The sequence below is a fragment of the Balearica regulorum genome, chromosome Z (assembly GCF_011004875.1).
Source record: "Balearica regulorum gibbericeps isolate bBalReg1 chromosome Z, bBalReg1.pri, whole genome shotgun sequence".
NCBI classification, from domain to species: domain Eukaryota; kingdom Metazoa; phylum Chordata; class Aves; order Gruiformes; family Gruidae; genus Balearica; species Balearica regulorum.
In genome coordinates, this window is record NC_046220.1 from 42,724,583 (window position 1) to 42,743,101 (window position 18,519).

At 40.3% G+C, this 18,519-nt stretch overlaps 1 protein-coding gene across 3 annotated transcripts in view; it reads left to right on the forward strand.

The window, feature by feature from the left end:
• SLC28A3 (solute carrier family 28 member 3) overlaps positions 1–18,519 on the forward strand; it is a 42,943-nt gene that overhangs the window by 14,360 nt on the left and 10,064 nt on the right. For all 3 annotated transcript variants that reach the window (XM_010309523.2, XM_075739692.1, XM_075739693.1), the window contains 9 exons: positions 880–971; positions 2,604–2,793; positions 4,777–4,921; positions 6,577–6,690; positions 8,136–8,213; positions 14,340–14,420; positions 15,633–15,713; positions 16,758–16,883; positions 18,038–18,168. In XM_010309523.2, coding sequence (XP_010307825.1) covers positions 880–971; positions 2,604–2,793; positions 4,777–4,921; positions 6,577–6,690; positions 8,136–8,213; positions 14,340–14,420; positions 15,633–15,713; positions 16,758–16,883; positions 18,038–18,168 — 1,038 coding nt within the window. The remainder of the gene's footprint in view (positions 1–879; positions 972–2,603; positions 2,794–4,776; positions 4,922–6,576; positions 6,691–8,135; positions 8,214–14,339; positions 14,421–15,632; positions 15,714–16,757; positions 16,884–18,037; positions 18,169–18,519) is intronic.

Genomic DNA, 18,519 nt, shown 5'->3' on the forward strand with positions numbered 1-18,519 from the left:
GAGCTAAGGCTGTGATTTCAGCTTGCACAATACGAGGGTGTTTATTTAGCTACAGCTTTTGTAACTGAAATATGTCCACATCAACAGCATACTTGACATTGGAAATCTGTGTTGAATTAACTCCCTTAACTGCTATTTCTCTAAATTTCAGCTGTCCTCATGAAATCACTCTGTGTTACCCTTAGTGAGATGAGAAAAGAATGGAAGTGAAGTATGGAATAATCAAAAGAACAGATACTAGAATAGGACATTCATGTATAACAAATCATTTCAGCTTCCATGAACTAATGAGTCTTACATGAAAAGTTAATGTAATTGACAACCAAATTTTCAAATATCCAGAAACATCTATGCACACTGTAATAAGGTTTTAGATGGATATTTTTTATTTTGCACACACAAATGCAGCCTTAGTCCTTCACAACTATAGCAACACTACTGCTCCACATAGCAATGCTGGGCTGGCTGTATTAACAGTCTTTCTGGGTCTAGTAATGGGCACTGAATCTTTAACTACCTACCCAGTTTGCACTAACCCTGTTAACAGACCTCCTCTCAGAAGAGCTGTATTTCAGAAGCTAGCACAACTGGCTTGCTAACTTCTGCCCATTGATGGACTGACCCTTTAGGTATCGGCCAGATTTTTCTTTTTTAACTTGTCCAGCATCAAACCAAAGTCCCACTCCCCCCAAAAAAGCTCTGCAGATGTTGGCATTCTTTTCTTCAGCACCTTGGAATACAAATTTAACGCTTACCAAGTGCAGCATACTCCAGTGGAGAAATTTTGATCAATCTAACCTCATCTTCCTATGCAAATTACCTCTTTTTTGACCTGCAGTTTAAGTTTCTTTTCTGATTGGTTTTTTTGCATTTTCCTAGGCATTTAGAAAAGAAATATGATAAAGCCTGCGAATTTTGTAAGAAACATAAAACCAGAATTCGTTATGTGATCTATGGAATTTTAATAACAGGTACAGTATATCACATCCAGGGTTGCTGAAGACTTATTTATTTACCTATATGAGATTATAGACTGCCTGTCTTCCATCTGACACAAAAACTCTTGACTGTCTTAAAGAATGCATTTGAAAGGAGGTAAAAGTGAATTTAGTACCAGAGAAAGCTCCAGATCTCAAAACCTCTACTCATTCCCAAACTCAACGAAAGCACAGATCTTGCTACACTTGCACCTCCAGCATGTTTTAACTGACTAGCAATTACATTGGGGATGAAAGGGTAGTTCAGTCTTTGCATCTACTCCCTTACCAGCCTCTTCCAAGAAGCTCATTAAGTTACAGTTTTGGGAACTTGCCCAAAACCATGAAATCACATTAAAAAGAGTCAGGCACCAACTTGGACTGAACTTAAGTCAGCAGGCTAGGAATGAAAGTTTTCTGTTCTGACCCATATCACTCAATATCCACAGCAAACGTTTGCTAGAGAAAATGTGTTTTATGTCAGCATGCAATGCAAAGTCATTCAGATAGTCTTCTTTGTCCCTTTCCTAATTAGCCAGTAGGTTGGTTTGTTTCCTTTCACTTCACCAAGTTTATTTTTGAGATCCTCCTACCTGAACACTGAAAACATCTGGACCTAAAATACGTCTATGTGATAGGCATCAGCAAACCATATAGTGATTATAAAAGGGCCACTTGCATGCTAGCATCAGCTTGTCTTGCTTTGTCATAATACAGGCATATTCTGGCTCAAGAAAGTGAGTGACTTCCAAGGATATGTCAGGGTTTCATATGTTAATTCCATAAAAAACCCCAACTTGCCTTACAAAAATCAGTAGTTCTTCTTTCTTATTTGCCATAGACAAAATCAGAGAGTAGATTTAGATTAGATATTAGGAGGAAATTCTTTAGTTTGAGGATGCTGAGGCACTGGAACAGGTTGCCCAGAGAAGTTGTGGATGCCCTCTCTCTGGAAGTGTTCAAGGCCAGGTTGGATGGGGCTTTGGGCAACCTGGTCTAGTGGAGGGTGTCCCTGCTCATGGCAGGGGGGTTGAAACTAGATGGTCTTTGAGGTCCCTTCCAACCCAAACCATTCTATGACTCTACGAATATTTCATTGTCCAGCACATACTAGCAATGAACCTGTCACATGACAAATCATTTCACAGCTACCTTATGAAATAAACTACTTCTAAGTTTCCCAATTACTTAAGAGAGCCATCAAATCAGGCAATTAACAAATGCTTCTTAGGGTTTCTTCTAGTTTTATTGGATCTTTCACAGCATCCTCCTGTGAAAGAAGGAATAAGACCCATTGCTCTTAAGTAATAGTTTTTACACAGGAAAAAGCAGTTCTGTAGACTTGTTTAATTTTCCCAAGTGATTAACATGTTTGATGTGAACTTGGCTTGGTCAAAGCATACAACCTGCTTTGACAGGCTGAAAGCCACCTTTCTTATCAATGAGTGTATCATAAGTAATGACACCATCTATGAAAGCAAAATTTTTCAGTATTTAGGCCAAGCGTCAGAAAAGCACTTAAAAGATAAACACAGGCCTGACTTTAACCACATCAAATTTAAGATTTCATTCTGTTTTTTAAAAAGACCAACCTAACTGACGTGTATATTCTTGTTTCTGTTACAGCATACTTGGCAGTAGTTATTGCAGCTTGCAGCTTGAATTTTCAGAGAGCCTTGCCACTCTTTATCATCACTGTCCTAGCCATCTTCTTCACCTGCTGGGATTTTTTAATAGCTAAGTATGAAGACAAAATTGCTGCATTCTTTTCCCCTGGAGAAAGATATCTCGAGAAACAATGCTTTTGGCTAAAATGGTAAATATTGATTACTTCCTATTTATGGAGAAGAACAAACCATTAGTCAATTTACCCCTATAGTTTTATTTCAACTTACACCCCCATAAGAACAGGGAGATGAATCAGTCATACAAATTGTAATAAGATCAAAGAATACACACACAGAATAATTCAATGTTTTCCAGTTTATAGATATCAGGCACACCTTTAAGATTGTAATACAGTAGTTAGATATCAAAAATATTGACAGTGTAAAAAAAATTCCTCAAATTGAGATAGGACAAGTTTGTTGTTGCAAGAGAATGTATTCAGAGAAGTTCCGGTGTCTTGTAGCCTTCTGCATTCATTCTGCAAGCCAGAAAGTACCTCACTGTCACTTGTTAAGAGTGGTGAGATTCGTAGACACCTTTACTCTAACATATGCAAACTGCTAAAGACCAAAGTGTGTTATCTAGACACCGCTTTGTCACATATCCCCATAGCAATTTTTGCTTGGGCTTCAGCAATCAAAACATGCCAGCCACATTTGGTGTCATAATAAGATCATACAGCCTTATTTGGAATGGTAGACATTCATCTGGTAGATAAATGGTAGATACTTAGATCTGGTAGATACTTATTCCAAGTATTCCTGAGAAATTATCAGGAATATTTAAGATACTACTGGAAAATGGGGAACCAAAGGAGGCTTGTAGACCGAAGAGAAGACCAAATGAAAAAGGAAAAGGAAATTGGCCAGCTGCCTTCTATCTCAGCTAGGTCACCTTCTATCTGAGAGAGTTCTAAGGAGGAGTCATTCTGGGTTCAGAAAAATGTCCCAACTTACTCTTAAGATTTTGAAATGGTTTTGCCACAGGTGCAGGAGTTTCTAAGAAAGATGCTATAACGATTGTGGTCCTTCTGCTCAGGAGCCATATTAGAGAGCAGTCACACGCAGGCACCTCCATTAGACAATCTGGCAACCTCTTTGGGGGAAGGAGCAAAAGAACAGGAGAGCTCTGATGAGCAGATGTAACAGGCCAGGGGCAGTAAGTGCTGTATTACCTGGGCTGCAATCCTTGACTTGTACGTATCACAGATTAAGTGCTTCACTGTTGGTCACGGATTCCTCCAAGAGACAGAAAGTCTCTCAGGTGTAGGAAGTGTTATTCAGAATTGCAATGGCCAAGCCATTTTGTGGACCTGGCCTGCAATATTTCTGATTCAGGTCTAAAAACTGAATTTAGGTATCTAGGTGGAAGATATCTAGTGGAAGCTGAACAACTGTTAGACACAAGTAACATTAAAGAACTGGGACTATGTTTAGTTTTCCCCTCTGTAAATGGGATGATGTATTTCCTTGCCTCTCAGGCTGTTGTTGTGATAATTACCTTCAATATGCAAGCTGAACACAGTTCTGTGATAGTGGGGACCACAGAAATATTGAATAAAGATGTACACATGGCTCTTGTCATTGTTTCTGAGATGATAGTTAAATTGTTGTGATTAAAAGTTATTTTTCTAAAAAGACTTCAGCCAATTACAAAGAAGTATTCATTTGATAACATGACTCTCAACAGTGTGTGTTTCATAGGCCAACCAGTTAAACAGCATAATGCAATTCATAAAAACCACAGCCTGTCTTGCCCAGAGCTAAGAAAACATTCAATAAAGAAGACAGGAAAGAAAAAGGAGGATGGAGTGAGAAAGGAGGGTATTTTCTCATGCTTCATTTCATAGAAATAGTACCCAGACAAGAGCCACTCATGCTTTATTGGGTTTCCCCCACACTTTGACTTTGGGGACATGGTTGGAGGACATTTCTTCTGGATGGCACCAAGGGATGTTGTTGTCAGAGTAGCATCAGCCAAGGCAGGTTCCTGCTTGTGCAGAGCTACACGTTTCAGCTTAATACATTGCTCAGAGAGTTCATTCACAGATATGTAAATGTTGTGGGGGGAGAAAGGGGAAGGAATACCTGGTCTTATTCAGGATGTCATGTCTGACTTTTTTTTTTCCTAGGGTGCTGTGTGCAGCTCTTATTATAACTATCATCTGCTGGCTTATCTTTGACACAGCAAAACAGGGATCCCGCCAGCTGATCTCTTTTGGTGGGCTTGTGATGTATGTTCTCTTGATGTTTATCTTTTCCAAATATCCAACTAGAGTGAGTATTCAGTCCATGTTGGATCTTTTGGGGGTTTTTTTGTTCAATGTCTCAAATACTGTTCCCCTACCCTAAGCACCAATTTCAGTAAGAGTAACAGAAAACCCACAAACATAAAAAAATTAGGCTTGCCAAAACCCAGTGATGTAATTTAATTTCTGAGGAAAGTGATTTTGCTCTGACATCTTGGGGAGCATGTGTGGGGCTACACCAGCATCTGGCTGTCACTATTTTGGGAGGCTGATGCCCATCCTTTGTTCCAGCCTTGATGCAGATTGGAACACATTTGCTCCTGCAGAATCAGTGCAAGCTGAGGCAGGACTGCTCTATGCTTTCCACCCACAGGAGGAGGACAGCCCTCAGGACATCACAGGCACTTATTTGAGGACACTGTCATCACATCAACACAAATCACATGCAGCTGGAGACAAGCTTCCCTCATGTAGCTCTTAATCCCTGACAAGTTTGATTCCCAGTGCGAATGCAGCAGCTAAGACCAAGCTGAGGTCCACTTTTCACTAACCCACTCCCATAGGCTTGTCAATGCCATTTATTTTAATTTTCCAGCTGAGATACCCACTGCTGTGGTATTACAAAGGGGTTATTTAGTCAGCCACCACAACTCCCACCTCAGCTTTTACCACTGTGTGCATGCCTAGCATCAGTGCATGCTTTCATCAGTCATATATTAGAATCACGGAATTGTATCGTTTCGGTTGGAGAAGTCCTTTAAGATCGTCAAGTCCATAATCCATTGTCCAGTCACCAAGTTTCACCAATGCTTTTTCAACTCTCCTGCATCAGTGCTGAGACATTCTTAACAGAAACAGTCCCCTCAGCAGGGAATAATGGACCTGCCACTTGCCATCCTTTGAAACACTGCTGTCTCCAACTGAGGTGAAAACTCATGTACTCCAAATGCTTTGTGTTCTCCCATGGGTCCTCATTACACCTAATTGGCTTGTGTTATTAAAAATCATCTGAATAAATTAGAGAGTGCCATTTCCGCTCTTTGCCTTGTAAATAATAAGATTCAATTTTCACAAAACAAAGATGGTTTCTGAGGCAGAAGAGCAGAAATCTGCAGTGTAGTGACAAGGGACTGGTCACACACAGCCAGTTTCCTACAACTGCCTTTATGTCATATGAATCGCAATATCTTAATTGTGAGTAGTTCTCAAGTATCAAAACTCTTTAACAGAACAGAAACAGAGTTGAAATTACCAAAGCACACAAAAAAAAACTGTAGTAAAAAAATTGCCTTATTCACAGTCCAGATACGTGAAGAATCCACGGCTCAGGTTTTTGGCTGCTGACCTCATGTATGCCTATTTCATCTATGAACTGTAGCACAGGAAGAACTGTCTCTCCTTTTCCTACTACTTGATTACCTGCAGTCTGTGGTGGTGAAATGGGCATGTCTGTACTTACCTAGCCAGGCTTTCAGCAGCTAGCTGGAGATAGCCATGCCACAGAGCTCTCAAATTAGGAGAGGTGATTCATGCTCCAAGTCCCATACAACCTGTTTTGGTTGGTGCTCCTGTCCTCTAGTATAGTCAGACAATCTCCTTACATTATTTTAACAAACATCTAAAGTAAATTATTATTTATTTATATTATTTATTTATAGTGGTTTTATTTTTCTGCCCATTTAGGTTGCTTGGAGACCAGTATTTTCAGGAATAGCAATGCAGTTTATTCTCGGGCTTTTTATTCTGAGGACCAAAGTGGGGTTTGATGTGTTTAACTGGTTAGGCATTCAGATCCAGGTAAGCTACTGGGAAAAAAAATATTTTTAATCTAATTTTCTGTCTGGAGACTCTTACATAACAGCCAGGCAGTTCAGGGGTCCTTTTGCTCCCAGATGTTCTCTCTTGAGAAAAACTGGGTTCTCGGAAAGGAAACTGACTACTTGAATTCAACCTTCTCATTTCTTTTTTGTCCAGTTAATACAAGACCATGTGGGACAGGCTGATGAGTAATGGGCTGGAGAGACGCAGTTCCTTAATGGCTTTACCATCCTTGGGCTGAAATTATAACTTGAACCCTCCAAACACAAAATTGCTATTGTGCCAGGACACTCACAGAAACTCTTAGACTTAGCCCAACTCCATAGCATCCTTGCAATAAACCTGACATGCTGAAAAGCCTTGGGATTTAGCAAGGCAGAACCACCATTGTCTTCAGAGTAGCCACAGTCCTGGCCCCAGGGGGCATTTCATAGTTCTCACAACATTTAAGAAAATGAATTCAACTACACATGGCAAAATCCACAGCTGCGAGCAGCAAAGGATCTCTAGAGAGGGGACAGGAGCCATCCATAAGTGCCACTGCAAGCAGTCTACAGGCACAAATTTTTTTTAAAAAGCCCATTACTATAAAGTAATAAGAGAAATCCAAAAAGTAGAGCAGAGAGTACCCACTGAAGGACATGCAGACTTTTCACCCCAGGGATACTATTCACACAGCTGTTCTTCACAGTACGGATAATTAAGCACATTTAAAACAAGACAGTGCAGAATGTACTGTCTCTGTGCGGGGGTGAAGGCACAGGTCTGACGCCTGTCTGGCTGCTAATCTGCAAGCAGTGGGAGTCATCTGGGTTTTGTCACCAGGTTCTCAGTCTCCCCTTTCGTCTCCAACTGAAGTGGGTCTGGTGCCCCCTTTCGTTAGCCCCATATGGCTTATGGTCACTCCTATCAGAATTCATTATTCTAACTATTACATCTCCATTTTAAACTGTATCATTAATCACACATGTTGGCATCAAGAGTATAAAAATGCACCACTGTATCAGAATTAAAAAGCAGAAGATTTTTTTAGACCAGCTTTTGGCTACTCTTCAAAACTCATTGCTTCAGCCATTAAATCTCCATTTTAAACTGTATCATTTATTACACTTACTTGCATGAGAGGGCATGTAGAAATGCACCACAGTATCAGGATTAAAAAATAAATTCTTTTACTATAGCTTATGGTTTTTATTTTGTTGGGTACAGGAAAATGTGCCCTATGCTGCTTATCTACATATTCTGAAGCAGTCTGCACTCTTAGAGCAGAGACCCTCAGTTCAGCCGGACACAATCAGGCATACAGAGCAGAGCACAAGCACCTTGGACCTTACCAGATCTCTGCAAGACAACTAGCAGTATTTGCTTATTTTTCAGCAGGGACCCAGAGTTTATGGCTAACTTTCCTTGCTTTCTGTCCCTAGACTTTTCTGGAGTACTCTGACACAGGTGCCAAGTTTGTGTTCGGTGAGAAGTATACGGATCATTTTTTTGCTTTTAAGGTAAGACAAGTTTTATATGTACTGTATGTGGCAGATAGACAACAGAAAAAAGAACAGTGTGGGTGGGAAATAAATTCATTGTATGTTTTGCGATACCAGTGCAGTCACCTAAATAATCAGCTAAGAGATAAACTATTCCTTACTGTGTGACACTTTGAATAGAAAATTTAGGAACCCCACATAAAGCCCTTTATTTATTTCCACACACTGAGTTAGGTTACACTTATTTAGTCTAATTATAACAACATATATGACCAGTAGTCAGAACTTTGGGATATGTTTCTACAAGGAATAGGTTAAAAGGCTCTTACGTGGCCACTGAAAGATGTATTACCTCCAGTCTACCTTCCCAACCTTTTCACAAGTAAAGGTGCTATACCATGCTATGCTTTTATATCCTAAAGTGCTGTGCAGATCACTGCCTTGCCGAAGTGGAAAGCCTAGATATATACTTATACCAGGTGGAAGAGGTAGAAGCTGATCATGCATAAGCAGGAAGAACATTACATTATTATTACATTAATAAAATCCCAGGGAGATTTCCTAGCTCTCCCTTAGAAGACCTTGTTGGGAAACTGCTGCAATACAGCTTATGTGCTCTGTGCTCTCTAACCTGTACCAGTATCCTGTCTGGTTTTGCTCCCACACGTAGCCCATGCCATAATATCTGCTTAGGCTGGAATCAAGAATATATAAAGAAAAAAAAGAAACAACCCACAACTGTGAGAAATGTATCAGGACTTTCTCGGAAACCATTCTTCTGTCTGGTATTTCAGTTGCCTGACTGTGGGCTTACACACCTTTTATCTTCTTTCTTCCTGGAGGTGATATTCCAAACTGGGTGTTCTTCACACTTAGCTCTTTTACTACTTAAGAAAGAAGATGCTACCTGTAAAATATGCTGCTACTAAGAATAGTCAGAACATCTTAGAGGGGAAAAATTAAGCATTTCAGCAAGAAATACAAATTATATTGTAATTGCAGTATTTTTGTACCTTTTGTTTCACTTCCCAGTCTCCTCTCACCTTTACTCTATTGAGCACTCAAATGATAATTTGCATTCATAATTAGATATTTTGGAGATGAAATGGTTTAATTCCCACTCCCAATGCTGTTCTATGTTTTTCCACAATGCCTTATGAATATGATTTTTTTTCAAGGTGATATTTTAATGCCTCAGTGGTGATGCAGACTGCTGACTAAAGCCGTAACTAGGGACCAGACAGTTAAAAGTTTGCTTCCGAGCTTCTATGCACAGATGTATCAGTCTTATTCCATGTGATAAGCCAGGAAAATACATATGGAATTTCTAGAATAATATAACAAGGACAAGTAGGTTATTTTCACACTGAAAAACAAGAAAGCAAAACCCATGAGTTGATTTTCATAACTGCTTATGTCTTGGTATAGGAATATATATGGTAAGCAAAGTGGCAGACAAGTGGACAGCAATATCAAAACATGTTCCATCTGCTCCTCCTGTAGAAAGAGATTTCTGTCCTCCCAACATCAGTGACAGCCTATTCTCTCATGAAACGCTTGTCATTTATTTAGAGATTAAGAGGGTCAAAAGTGCTTTTTAGTGTCTTTCAGATATTTTATGAGATTTGCACGTAGCACTGAGCTGTCCAAAGCTTGGCCCAAGGTATTTCAAAGTGCCCTCTAAAAGAGAAACGTCTCAATCTTGGCTTAGCTCTTGGGAGAGAGTATAGGGTGATAGGGTATGTCTTTGCAGAAAACTGTCAGAGCCTGGTTGTATCCATACCGCATCCTTAGCAGTATCCAGGGACACCTCAGTTTTCTGCTAACTTAGGTGGACACAGTTACCAGAGCAGACACAGCCCTTGTGTGCACCCACTGGGCGTTCTGACCAGTCCCACTACAGCCTTTGAGCACACAGTCTTGGAAGCACTAATTAGTCATAAATACATGCATTTGCATGCATATACTGGGTTATTTTAAACGTGTGTTTGTGTATGCAGATGCAGAGTTTTGGAGTTCTGGAAAAAACACTTGCCCAGATAAACAAGCACACTCAAGTACTTAAGTAGTTGGAAACAATCTCTTAATACTAAATCATCTATCCTGTTGACTACGAAAGGCAAAGTTTGCTTTGAGAAAGCAGGAAATTAGACTTCTGTAATACCAGCAGCTTCCTTTCTATGCCAGAAGGATTATGGCTTCCAGAGAAAGGCTTTGCTTTGAAGGTCAGGCTTTAGGAGTGTCTAAAACCAGGATGTTCCCTAAACACCAATAGCAACTTCTTTAAAAGAACATAAGGAGAAAGCTGAACATCAGGCTACAAATTGGAGAGGAGTTGTGAGCAGCCAACAATTTCAACTCCTTGCCGTGCATGTAGCACAGTCAATAACCATGATCCAGAAAGTGGCTCTTCAGTAAGGTCAAACCATATTGCAGAATTGATAATAAATATGAAATAATCCAGTTTATTAAAAAACACCAATTATTTATTTTCCTAGAGGTTGTATTATGGGAAGCATTAACTACAACATTTGTAGGCCACATAAATGTAATTTAAAGACCTCTCTGATACCAATTCTCCATTGAAATGTTGTGGAATTTTTCATAGTGCTTGTTAAATTTATTCATCAGGCAAAACTTGACTATTTAAAGGTATGTAGTAGGTATCAGGAGCTATACATATTGGAGACTAAACTTCCACACAAGTTTGTCCACAGAGAGAAGTATAATTCTAATAGTTTAACCATGCAGGTGTAATTACGCTGCAGGACCCATCCACTTCTCCCATATGGAAACACGCTAGCCTTTTTTGAGGAGTAGGCTTCAGCTACAGCTGAGGTCCATAGACTTCCCCATCATATGTCCTTTTGCTGTTCTTTCTCCACTTCTCTTGGAATTGACAACTGTCTCCACCTACAGGCTGTAATGGTGTGGGTATATCCAATTAGACTGGTGAATTTTTTAATGGCAGAAGCAAGCTGGAGACCATCTCTTTGTCACCCCCTTTTCAAAGTACCCACATCTTTGAGGCAGTCTCTTGTGCTCATAGAATAAGGGCACTACAGCAGAAAGGGAACTGGGAGTCCATGAGTTAGAAGAATTAAAGAGCTGTTCTTTCTCTAAAAGCAATTTCATGCAATCAGTGCATGTTTTTTGACAAGAGGGACTCTTGACCTTTTATTTCCAAATACATTTCACATTTAATCAACAAAGAAAACACTGCCAACTAATGCTGATGTTCCACCAACCTCCCTCCGCTATGCGGCTATTCCTACACACAGGGTGTGCAACGACCCCATGGTTAGAGGGAACTGTTCTCAGACTCCTTGGATCATTCCTGTGCGTCTTTTTTTCCTAACAGTCCTGTCTCTGCATACTTGTGCCTGTCCCCCCTTATCCCCTAGCCCTTCAGACCCCTCCTCAAATACAAAGGTTTGCATGATCTATTCCCCTCCTCACCTTCCCAGCTCCAGTACCCACAGCACCAAGGCTGGTGTCCTTCCACCCTCCCCAGACCTGCTCCTAGCTTGGCTCCCTTCACCCTCTGGGTGCTTCACCAAGTGTCTGACCCTGGAGCACCACCAGAGCTTTCCCCTCCCTCTCCCAAGCCCCTGCACAGTTCTCCACAATCAAGGTATTGCCCGGAGCATGCCCTGCTACCCCAGCCCCAAGGCCCACAGAGGGAGCCTTCCAATGTTACTGAACCCATGCCACCTATTCCCCCAGTTTTGGCACCATAAAGAGGGGGAAGGAGAAGACGGGGAGCAGAAGACGTTCCTGTCTTGCCAGTTTTCCCACTCTTGTCCCACCCTCAACATGCAACTGCACGTGGGCCCAGCATGAAGGCAAAGCTCCTCTCAGGGCTGGTGAAGAGGAGGTGGCCGCTCCATATAGACATGGGACAGAAAGAATTTTTCTGAGGTTGTTTTCTCCTCTTTCCCAAGTTTCAAAATGACTGACTTTTAACATTTCAGTGTATTAACACTGTAGGGAGACTTTCTGTAAAAGAGTTGTTTTTATTTCAATTGAACTAGTCATTTCATGTTAAGCACTTTTCATTGCATTTATCTCTGCAGACAGGGCAACTGAAAACCCGCTGCCATGCAATGTGTGGCAAGTAAGCTACTAGAATTTACATTCTAGTTACTTTAAGGTAATAATTTGCCAGTGTTTTCCATGTGATTTCGTTATGCCTTAGATAAAAGCTAGCATGGACATAACAAAACGTGACAATTACTTACCTATTAAATGGTTGCTCCACTTTTCTGAAGAAGACATAACATAATAGGTACCACATTAAGTCACTGGGGATTTAGGCAGGAGGGTTTAGTTATAAAATAGGTCCCAACTTCTTCATACAGTCAAGGCACAAATGATCACAACTGGAAAACAAACTCCCTGTTTTGTAAAGATGAATGCTTCACCCAGAAATGCCTGCAACTGCTAAAATTGCAAAGAATCTTTTAAAGTTACATGTTTTTTTCCTAAGAAAAGTGCACAAAAATCAGGCTGAAGGGTGCCAGCAGTCACCCAGCATAGGCAGAACATTGTCTTCTTGCTCCTTCAGCTAAAACCAAAACACAGAAATTCCTGAGAGCTCTTCTCATCCATTTGGAGTGAAAGGTGGGAGGACTTACGTTTTTTACCATCCAGTACAGACAGTACTCTTCCCGCTGCCTCTCCAGACCCATTTCCCCACTGACATTGCGGCAGTCCTTACCTGTGCCAGTTGGCTGGGAGCCAGATGCCTCTCTGGCTAGCACACACTCAGGAACAAGGAGAGGAAATGGCAAAGAGAAAAGGAGAAAAACATTTTACTTTTACTGAACTAAACTTTCTGCTATTGCTGCATGGCAAACCACTCCAAGAGGATTGCTAAAAGGACCAGAGAATCAAACTAGAGAAAGCAGTCTCCTATTAATTTGCTGAAGAGCTGTGAATTGCACTCTCTCCTTTCAGTGAAAGGTTCTGATCATCTAAATGAATTTCAAAACATTTTTATCAAAATTGCTGATAGTACTAGTTCTCCTCTAGAAAGGCACAGCTTCTATTTACTGAAAAGGTTTGAACTAATGAAGTGTTTTGTTCTTTTTCATTCTGTTCCTTGCTTTTATTTTTAAGGCACTATGCCCTCAGTTGAACACACATAAAAGCTTCCTAGTGTTAGTGGTACTGCTTTAACTGTAACTAATCTACCTAATTTTGGACCTTTCAGGGGGATTTTTCTTTCTGTTGTATACTAGCATAGAAATGCTGAGATCCTGTGTATTTAACATACTTGAGAATCAAGTGATATTAGTTTTATTCAGGATAAAACCCAACACATTTAATAACCCATCAGACAAGGGGTTAGACATTCATGCAATTCTTTTAATTATATGTTTAAGGAAAACATTTTTTCCTTCAGAATCCACTGAAAGAGACTCATATTTACTTCTTGTATTTAATAAGTATACACCTGTTAATTTTAGGCAGATTCTGTCCCTGTGTACAGTTACAGAGTTCTTGAATACTCCACAACGACATTATAATCAATGCAATAAATAGAGCAGAATAAAAGAGGATTTTTCTATAATGTGTTAGTAAAAGCCAGCTACACAGTATGGGCTTTCTAAGTAAGCTGTCCTTTATTCTGTGAAATCAAGTCAGCTACAATCCCAATCAAAATCTCTTCAACTTCTGCTTGTATAGCAGTCTAAACTGTGTTAAACACAGACACTGACAAGTTGAGCTTTGAATTCTAGACCACAGTCCCATTGGATATATTTCTGTTCTTGGTTTTCAAAGTCTACAGATGTACATATCCAAGTCTTTGTAGATGCCATTGCCCAGTAAATGTTTGAGCTGACTTAAACACAGCTATAAACTAATGCATATCATGTTAAACCACATAGTTTCAAAACTATTGCAGTCCTGTTAAAAAACTATACAGATACATGAAAAATAGTTAATTACAGCACAAACGTGAACAACGAATCTAGAAGAAAAATTTTACAGCATACGTGTAAACTTAATAATGGTTTTCAATATCTTTAAGTGTATCTCCAAAACCATTAACCTCTTTTTCAAAAATGAAATGGCCTACAGAATCAAGGAAAGGAAAACCACTCTAGAAGTGTTAATGATTTTGTGTCTCCAAATCAGGTCCTGCCAGTGGTGGTTTTCTTCAGCACAGTAATGTCTATGCTTTACCACGTTGGATTCATGCAGTGGCTCATTGGAAAGGTATGAATTTGTGCCAGTACGTACTCATTTGCCAGGTATACAGATTCACAGATTCATAGACTGGTAGGGGTTGGAAGGGACCTCTGGAGATCATCTAGTTCAACCCCCCTTCTAAAACAGGATCACCTAGAGCATGTTGCACAGGATCGCCTCCAGGCGGGTTTTGAGTATCTCGAGAAGGAGACTCCACAACCTCTGGGCAACCTGTTTCAGTGCTGTGGCACCCTCAGAGTACGGGTCACTTGAGCACATGTAGCCAAACTGTAGCATTGGCCCCGACCAAAATTGGCATTCCATAGCACATTTTCCTCTCCCCAACCTGGTTTTATTGCTAACATCATAGTAATTGTGAGATTTGCCTGACTACCTTTAGCATTCTTCAGATGCCATACTTGCTTAAATCTTCCTTTCTGCCTGCCCCTCTCCCAGCCCCAAAGTGCAAGATAGGGGTTACATCACAGATAGTGGATTTCTTCTTTCTACTAAGTGTAGTAAGTATTGCAGTACTTTCTACTAAGTATGCTAAGTATTGCAGTAGCAATTGCATATACCTTCCTATCGCAGATCCCCAGAATGAGATCAGAGCCTGGTTCCTCACCTCATACTCTAAGTGTTCATTTTTGTCAGGTCCTAGGTTCAGTGCCAGTGAGCTAAGAGCAAGTCCACAGAAAGTCCACTTCCTGCCCTGTCTGCCCAATGAACTTATCATATGAGGGCAAAGATCTTCCTGCACAGTGGTAGTTAAACCTTATTTGAAGATACCCTTAAAAAGTCCTTTGTCGTTCTCATTCACAGATTGTTATGTTAAGTGCCACAAACCTCACCTAGCTGAAATAGTGTGCTAAAATTTCAATGAAGCATTTTTAGCCTTAATCTAAATTTTTTCCCCTTCATATGATCCAAGTCCCTTTGGACAAGTACATAAGTAATAAAGACCTATCAAAATATCTGCTTTGATTATTTTAGTTTAACAATTTAGTTCCCAAGGAGGACCCTGGTGTACTCTCAGTTCTGTTAATAATTCCACCTCTGGTTTATTTCAACATGCTACTATTAAATGAAAGTTCCATATCTTGCAGTTGGAATCATTAACTCAGGAAATATTGTACGGTGCCTCAGAACTCTTACATTGGCATGATTAATTCAAGAAGTGCATGGAATAGGCAGACCAATGTGTTGGGTTTGTTTTTTTTTCTTTTTTAACAATTTTAGGTTGGTTGGATAATGCAGATTTTCATGGGGACAACTCCTGTTGAGTCTCTGGTAGCTGCAGGTAACATATTTGTGGGACAGGTGAGTTGGCACACAGAACAACATGCTAGCACAGGATTACTCAATATTTGGAAATATTGCTGCTCAGCAAGCATCTGTGTATAAAAAAATCATAATTTCACGTGAAGCTGGGACTGCAGTGCAGCTGAACTGGTGGTTGATATCCAGAATTCCAGTATGTTCATATGTCAGCAGTGGTGGACAATGGGGTTGGTTTTGGGAACCATATGTTGTCCCAACAGGAAGTCAAATGTAAATGCAGGTGATAGATCTCCCTTAAAATGACTACCAGACTACTCCAAGGCTATGAAGAAATAACAATTTCTTTTTTTTTTTTTTTTTTTTTTTTCAATTCAAAAGGCAAATGGGATGAAAAGAGGCCACATGAGGCAGGCAAGGGCGGGAGAGACAGACAATACAGAAGACTAAGATCCAGGGCTGTCTGTGCAAGACCTTAGCCAAAAAAGCACGGGACAGAGTCTAGCAGTCCACTTTAATGGGAAATCCATGAAACTCGCACTACAGCAGTATCTGTCCTAGGCTTCAGAGCAATCTGGAAAGATCATCAAGTAGCATCCAAGCCCAAAAGCAACATTATCATATCAGTTATTTAGCAGTGGTGCATCACCATATCACACTGCATAAAGATTTAAACTCGTACCTCTGCATGATGCTGCCTCCAGGATGTGCTCGTGCACATGCCAGAGGGGCTGAGGGCTTTAAGCTGCCCATCATGTCTGGTATGCATGTTTCACTTTACACACAGGCTTACCTGCAGCTCAGACCTGCAGCTCTCCCTAACTCACTCAGAATTGGATTAGGATTTCTCTGGGGGAGATGGTAAACCAGCAAGAATTGTCTTCAGTATAGATGGATGTTGGTACAATTCTCCTTCTTGGGGTACAAAACCCCAACCTATTAACATTCAGAGCACTCACTAGCACTGAGATTAACTACACCTAAGAAAGTGTGATGCAGCCACTCATTTTTCTGCCCTGTTAATAAAAGAAACCTCTGAGGGTTTATAAGGAAGCTCTTGATTTGGCAGTTGTTTTTCACTTCCAGACAGAGTCTCCTCTCCTGGTACGGCCCTACTTATCACACATCACCAAATCTGAACTCCACGCAGTCATGACAGCTGGATTCTCAACTATTGCTGGAAGTGTTTTAGGAGCATATATTTCTTTTGGGGTAAGATGGGAAAAGAGAACTGGAACATGTACTGTTTACCTAAAATCATCTAAGTATAGAAGCCCAGCTAAAATGCTTTGGAAGTATACTTGAGTCATTCCTTTTTTTTTTTTTTCCCTGAAGGAATTAACCACAAAAATTCCCTGTCTTCCAACAGTAAAAAGGATACCAAGATCTGATCTTGAAGATATTGTTAAGTAGTGCAAATGTCTACCTAAGTAACACAGAGAGATTTCCTGCTATAACTGCAAGAAAATGACTGATTTGTATAATTTCCTACATTCCAGATGAACTGACATGTGGAGTATACTAACTGATCAACCCTCCCACTTCTGTGGCAGTGATACAGATAAAGTCTTTCAGGAACTGTTGCTAGCCATATAAGCCTCAAGAGTTGACTTGCAACAGAGGTTCTAGTTACGCTGTACAAACACGGGTAGTAAACACCTTGTCTGCTATGGGGCTGGCAGCACAAAGCCAAAAAACAAGGCTGAAGATGTGATTTATGATTAGTGTCACTGGGGGATCGTTAATAAATATCTTAGTTCCATATCTGAATAAAATACAGTGGAGAGGCAGAGGCAAGAAGGGATGACTGGCCAAAAAGACTGAGAGAGTAAGAGAAGAAAAGGAAAGATGGAACTTCCTGCAGAAGTTAGCAAAGAAGTTGTTTTGTGTAAAAACTTGTGGAAAAAGGTGCGAAAGGGGATGAGAATTTATGTTAGGCCACATAATTTTTTTTTTTTTTAAACACAAAGTCAGGGGACAAAATCAATTTTCTGCCACTGCAAGGCATACAAGGGGTATTAAGGAAAGCTGGCTTTCACTCACCTGCTCTGCTATTGCTACACCCATCTGCACTTGATGGACCTGGCTTTTTTTCTTTTCTTTTGCCTTCTGGCTTGCCACTAGAGAGGGATGAAGCAGTTCGCCTCTTGGAAAGATTACTACATACTTTTCACTGCTTAGACTTTTCCTATCTCCAGCTGGCTTTTTCTTGTATTGTTCGTTCTCTTTTCCTTATAAGCAATGTGAACATTTTAATGACCCCCTGTAGAAAAATCATCCAAGCATCTAATAATCTTAATTTTTTTCCTCCATGTTTGTGCATGATATAGTTATCACAGCATATTTTCTGTCTCCTGGAATTCTAGGTTTCTGCCTCCCACCTACTGACTGCATCTGTCATGTCAGCACCAGCATCATTAGCCACCTCCAAACTATTCTGGCCTGAAACTGAAAAGCCTAAAGTAACTCTGAGTAGTGGCCTACAGATTGCAAAAGGGTAAGCTGATCTATGCTCTAGTTAATAGTAATAGTCATGCAAAAATGAGATTTGGAAAAATAACTCCTCACACATAAGTTTTAGGGTTAGTACCTGGTAGATATGAAAGCAATAAATTACACACCAATATACCCCAAATGAGTAGTTTGTGAATTCAGGTGCAGCGTGCCCCATTACAACATATGGTGGTATCACTACCCATTGGGACAGGCACAGAGATGCCAAGGATCTGGGCAAGACAATAAACTCTCTGAAGAAAGAGGGAAATGCCTGCCTGAGGTGAGCCGACAAGAGGTTTTCGCATTTGCTCTGCTGCTGTCTTTGCTTTGTAAGGAATCCGTGAATGCAAAC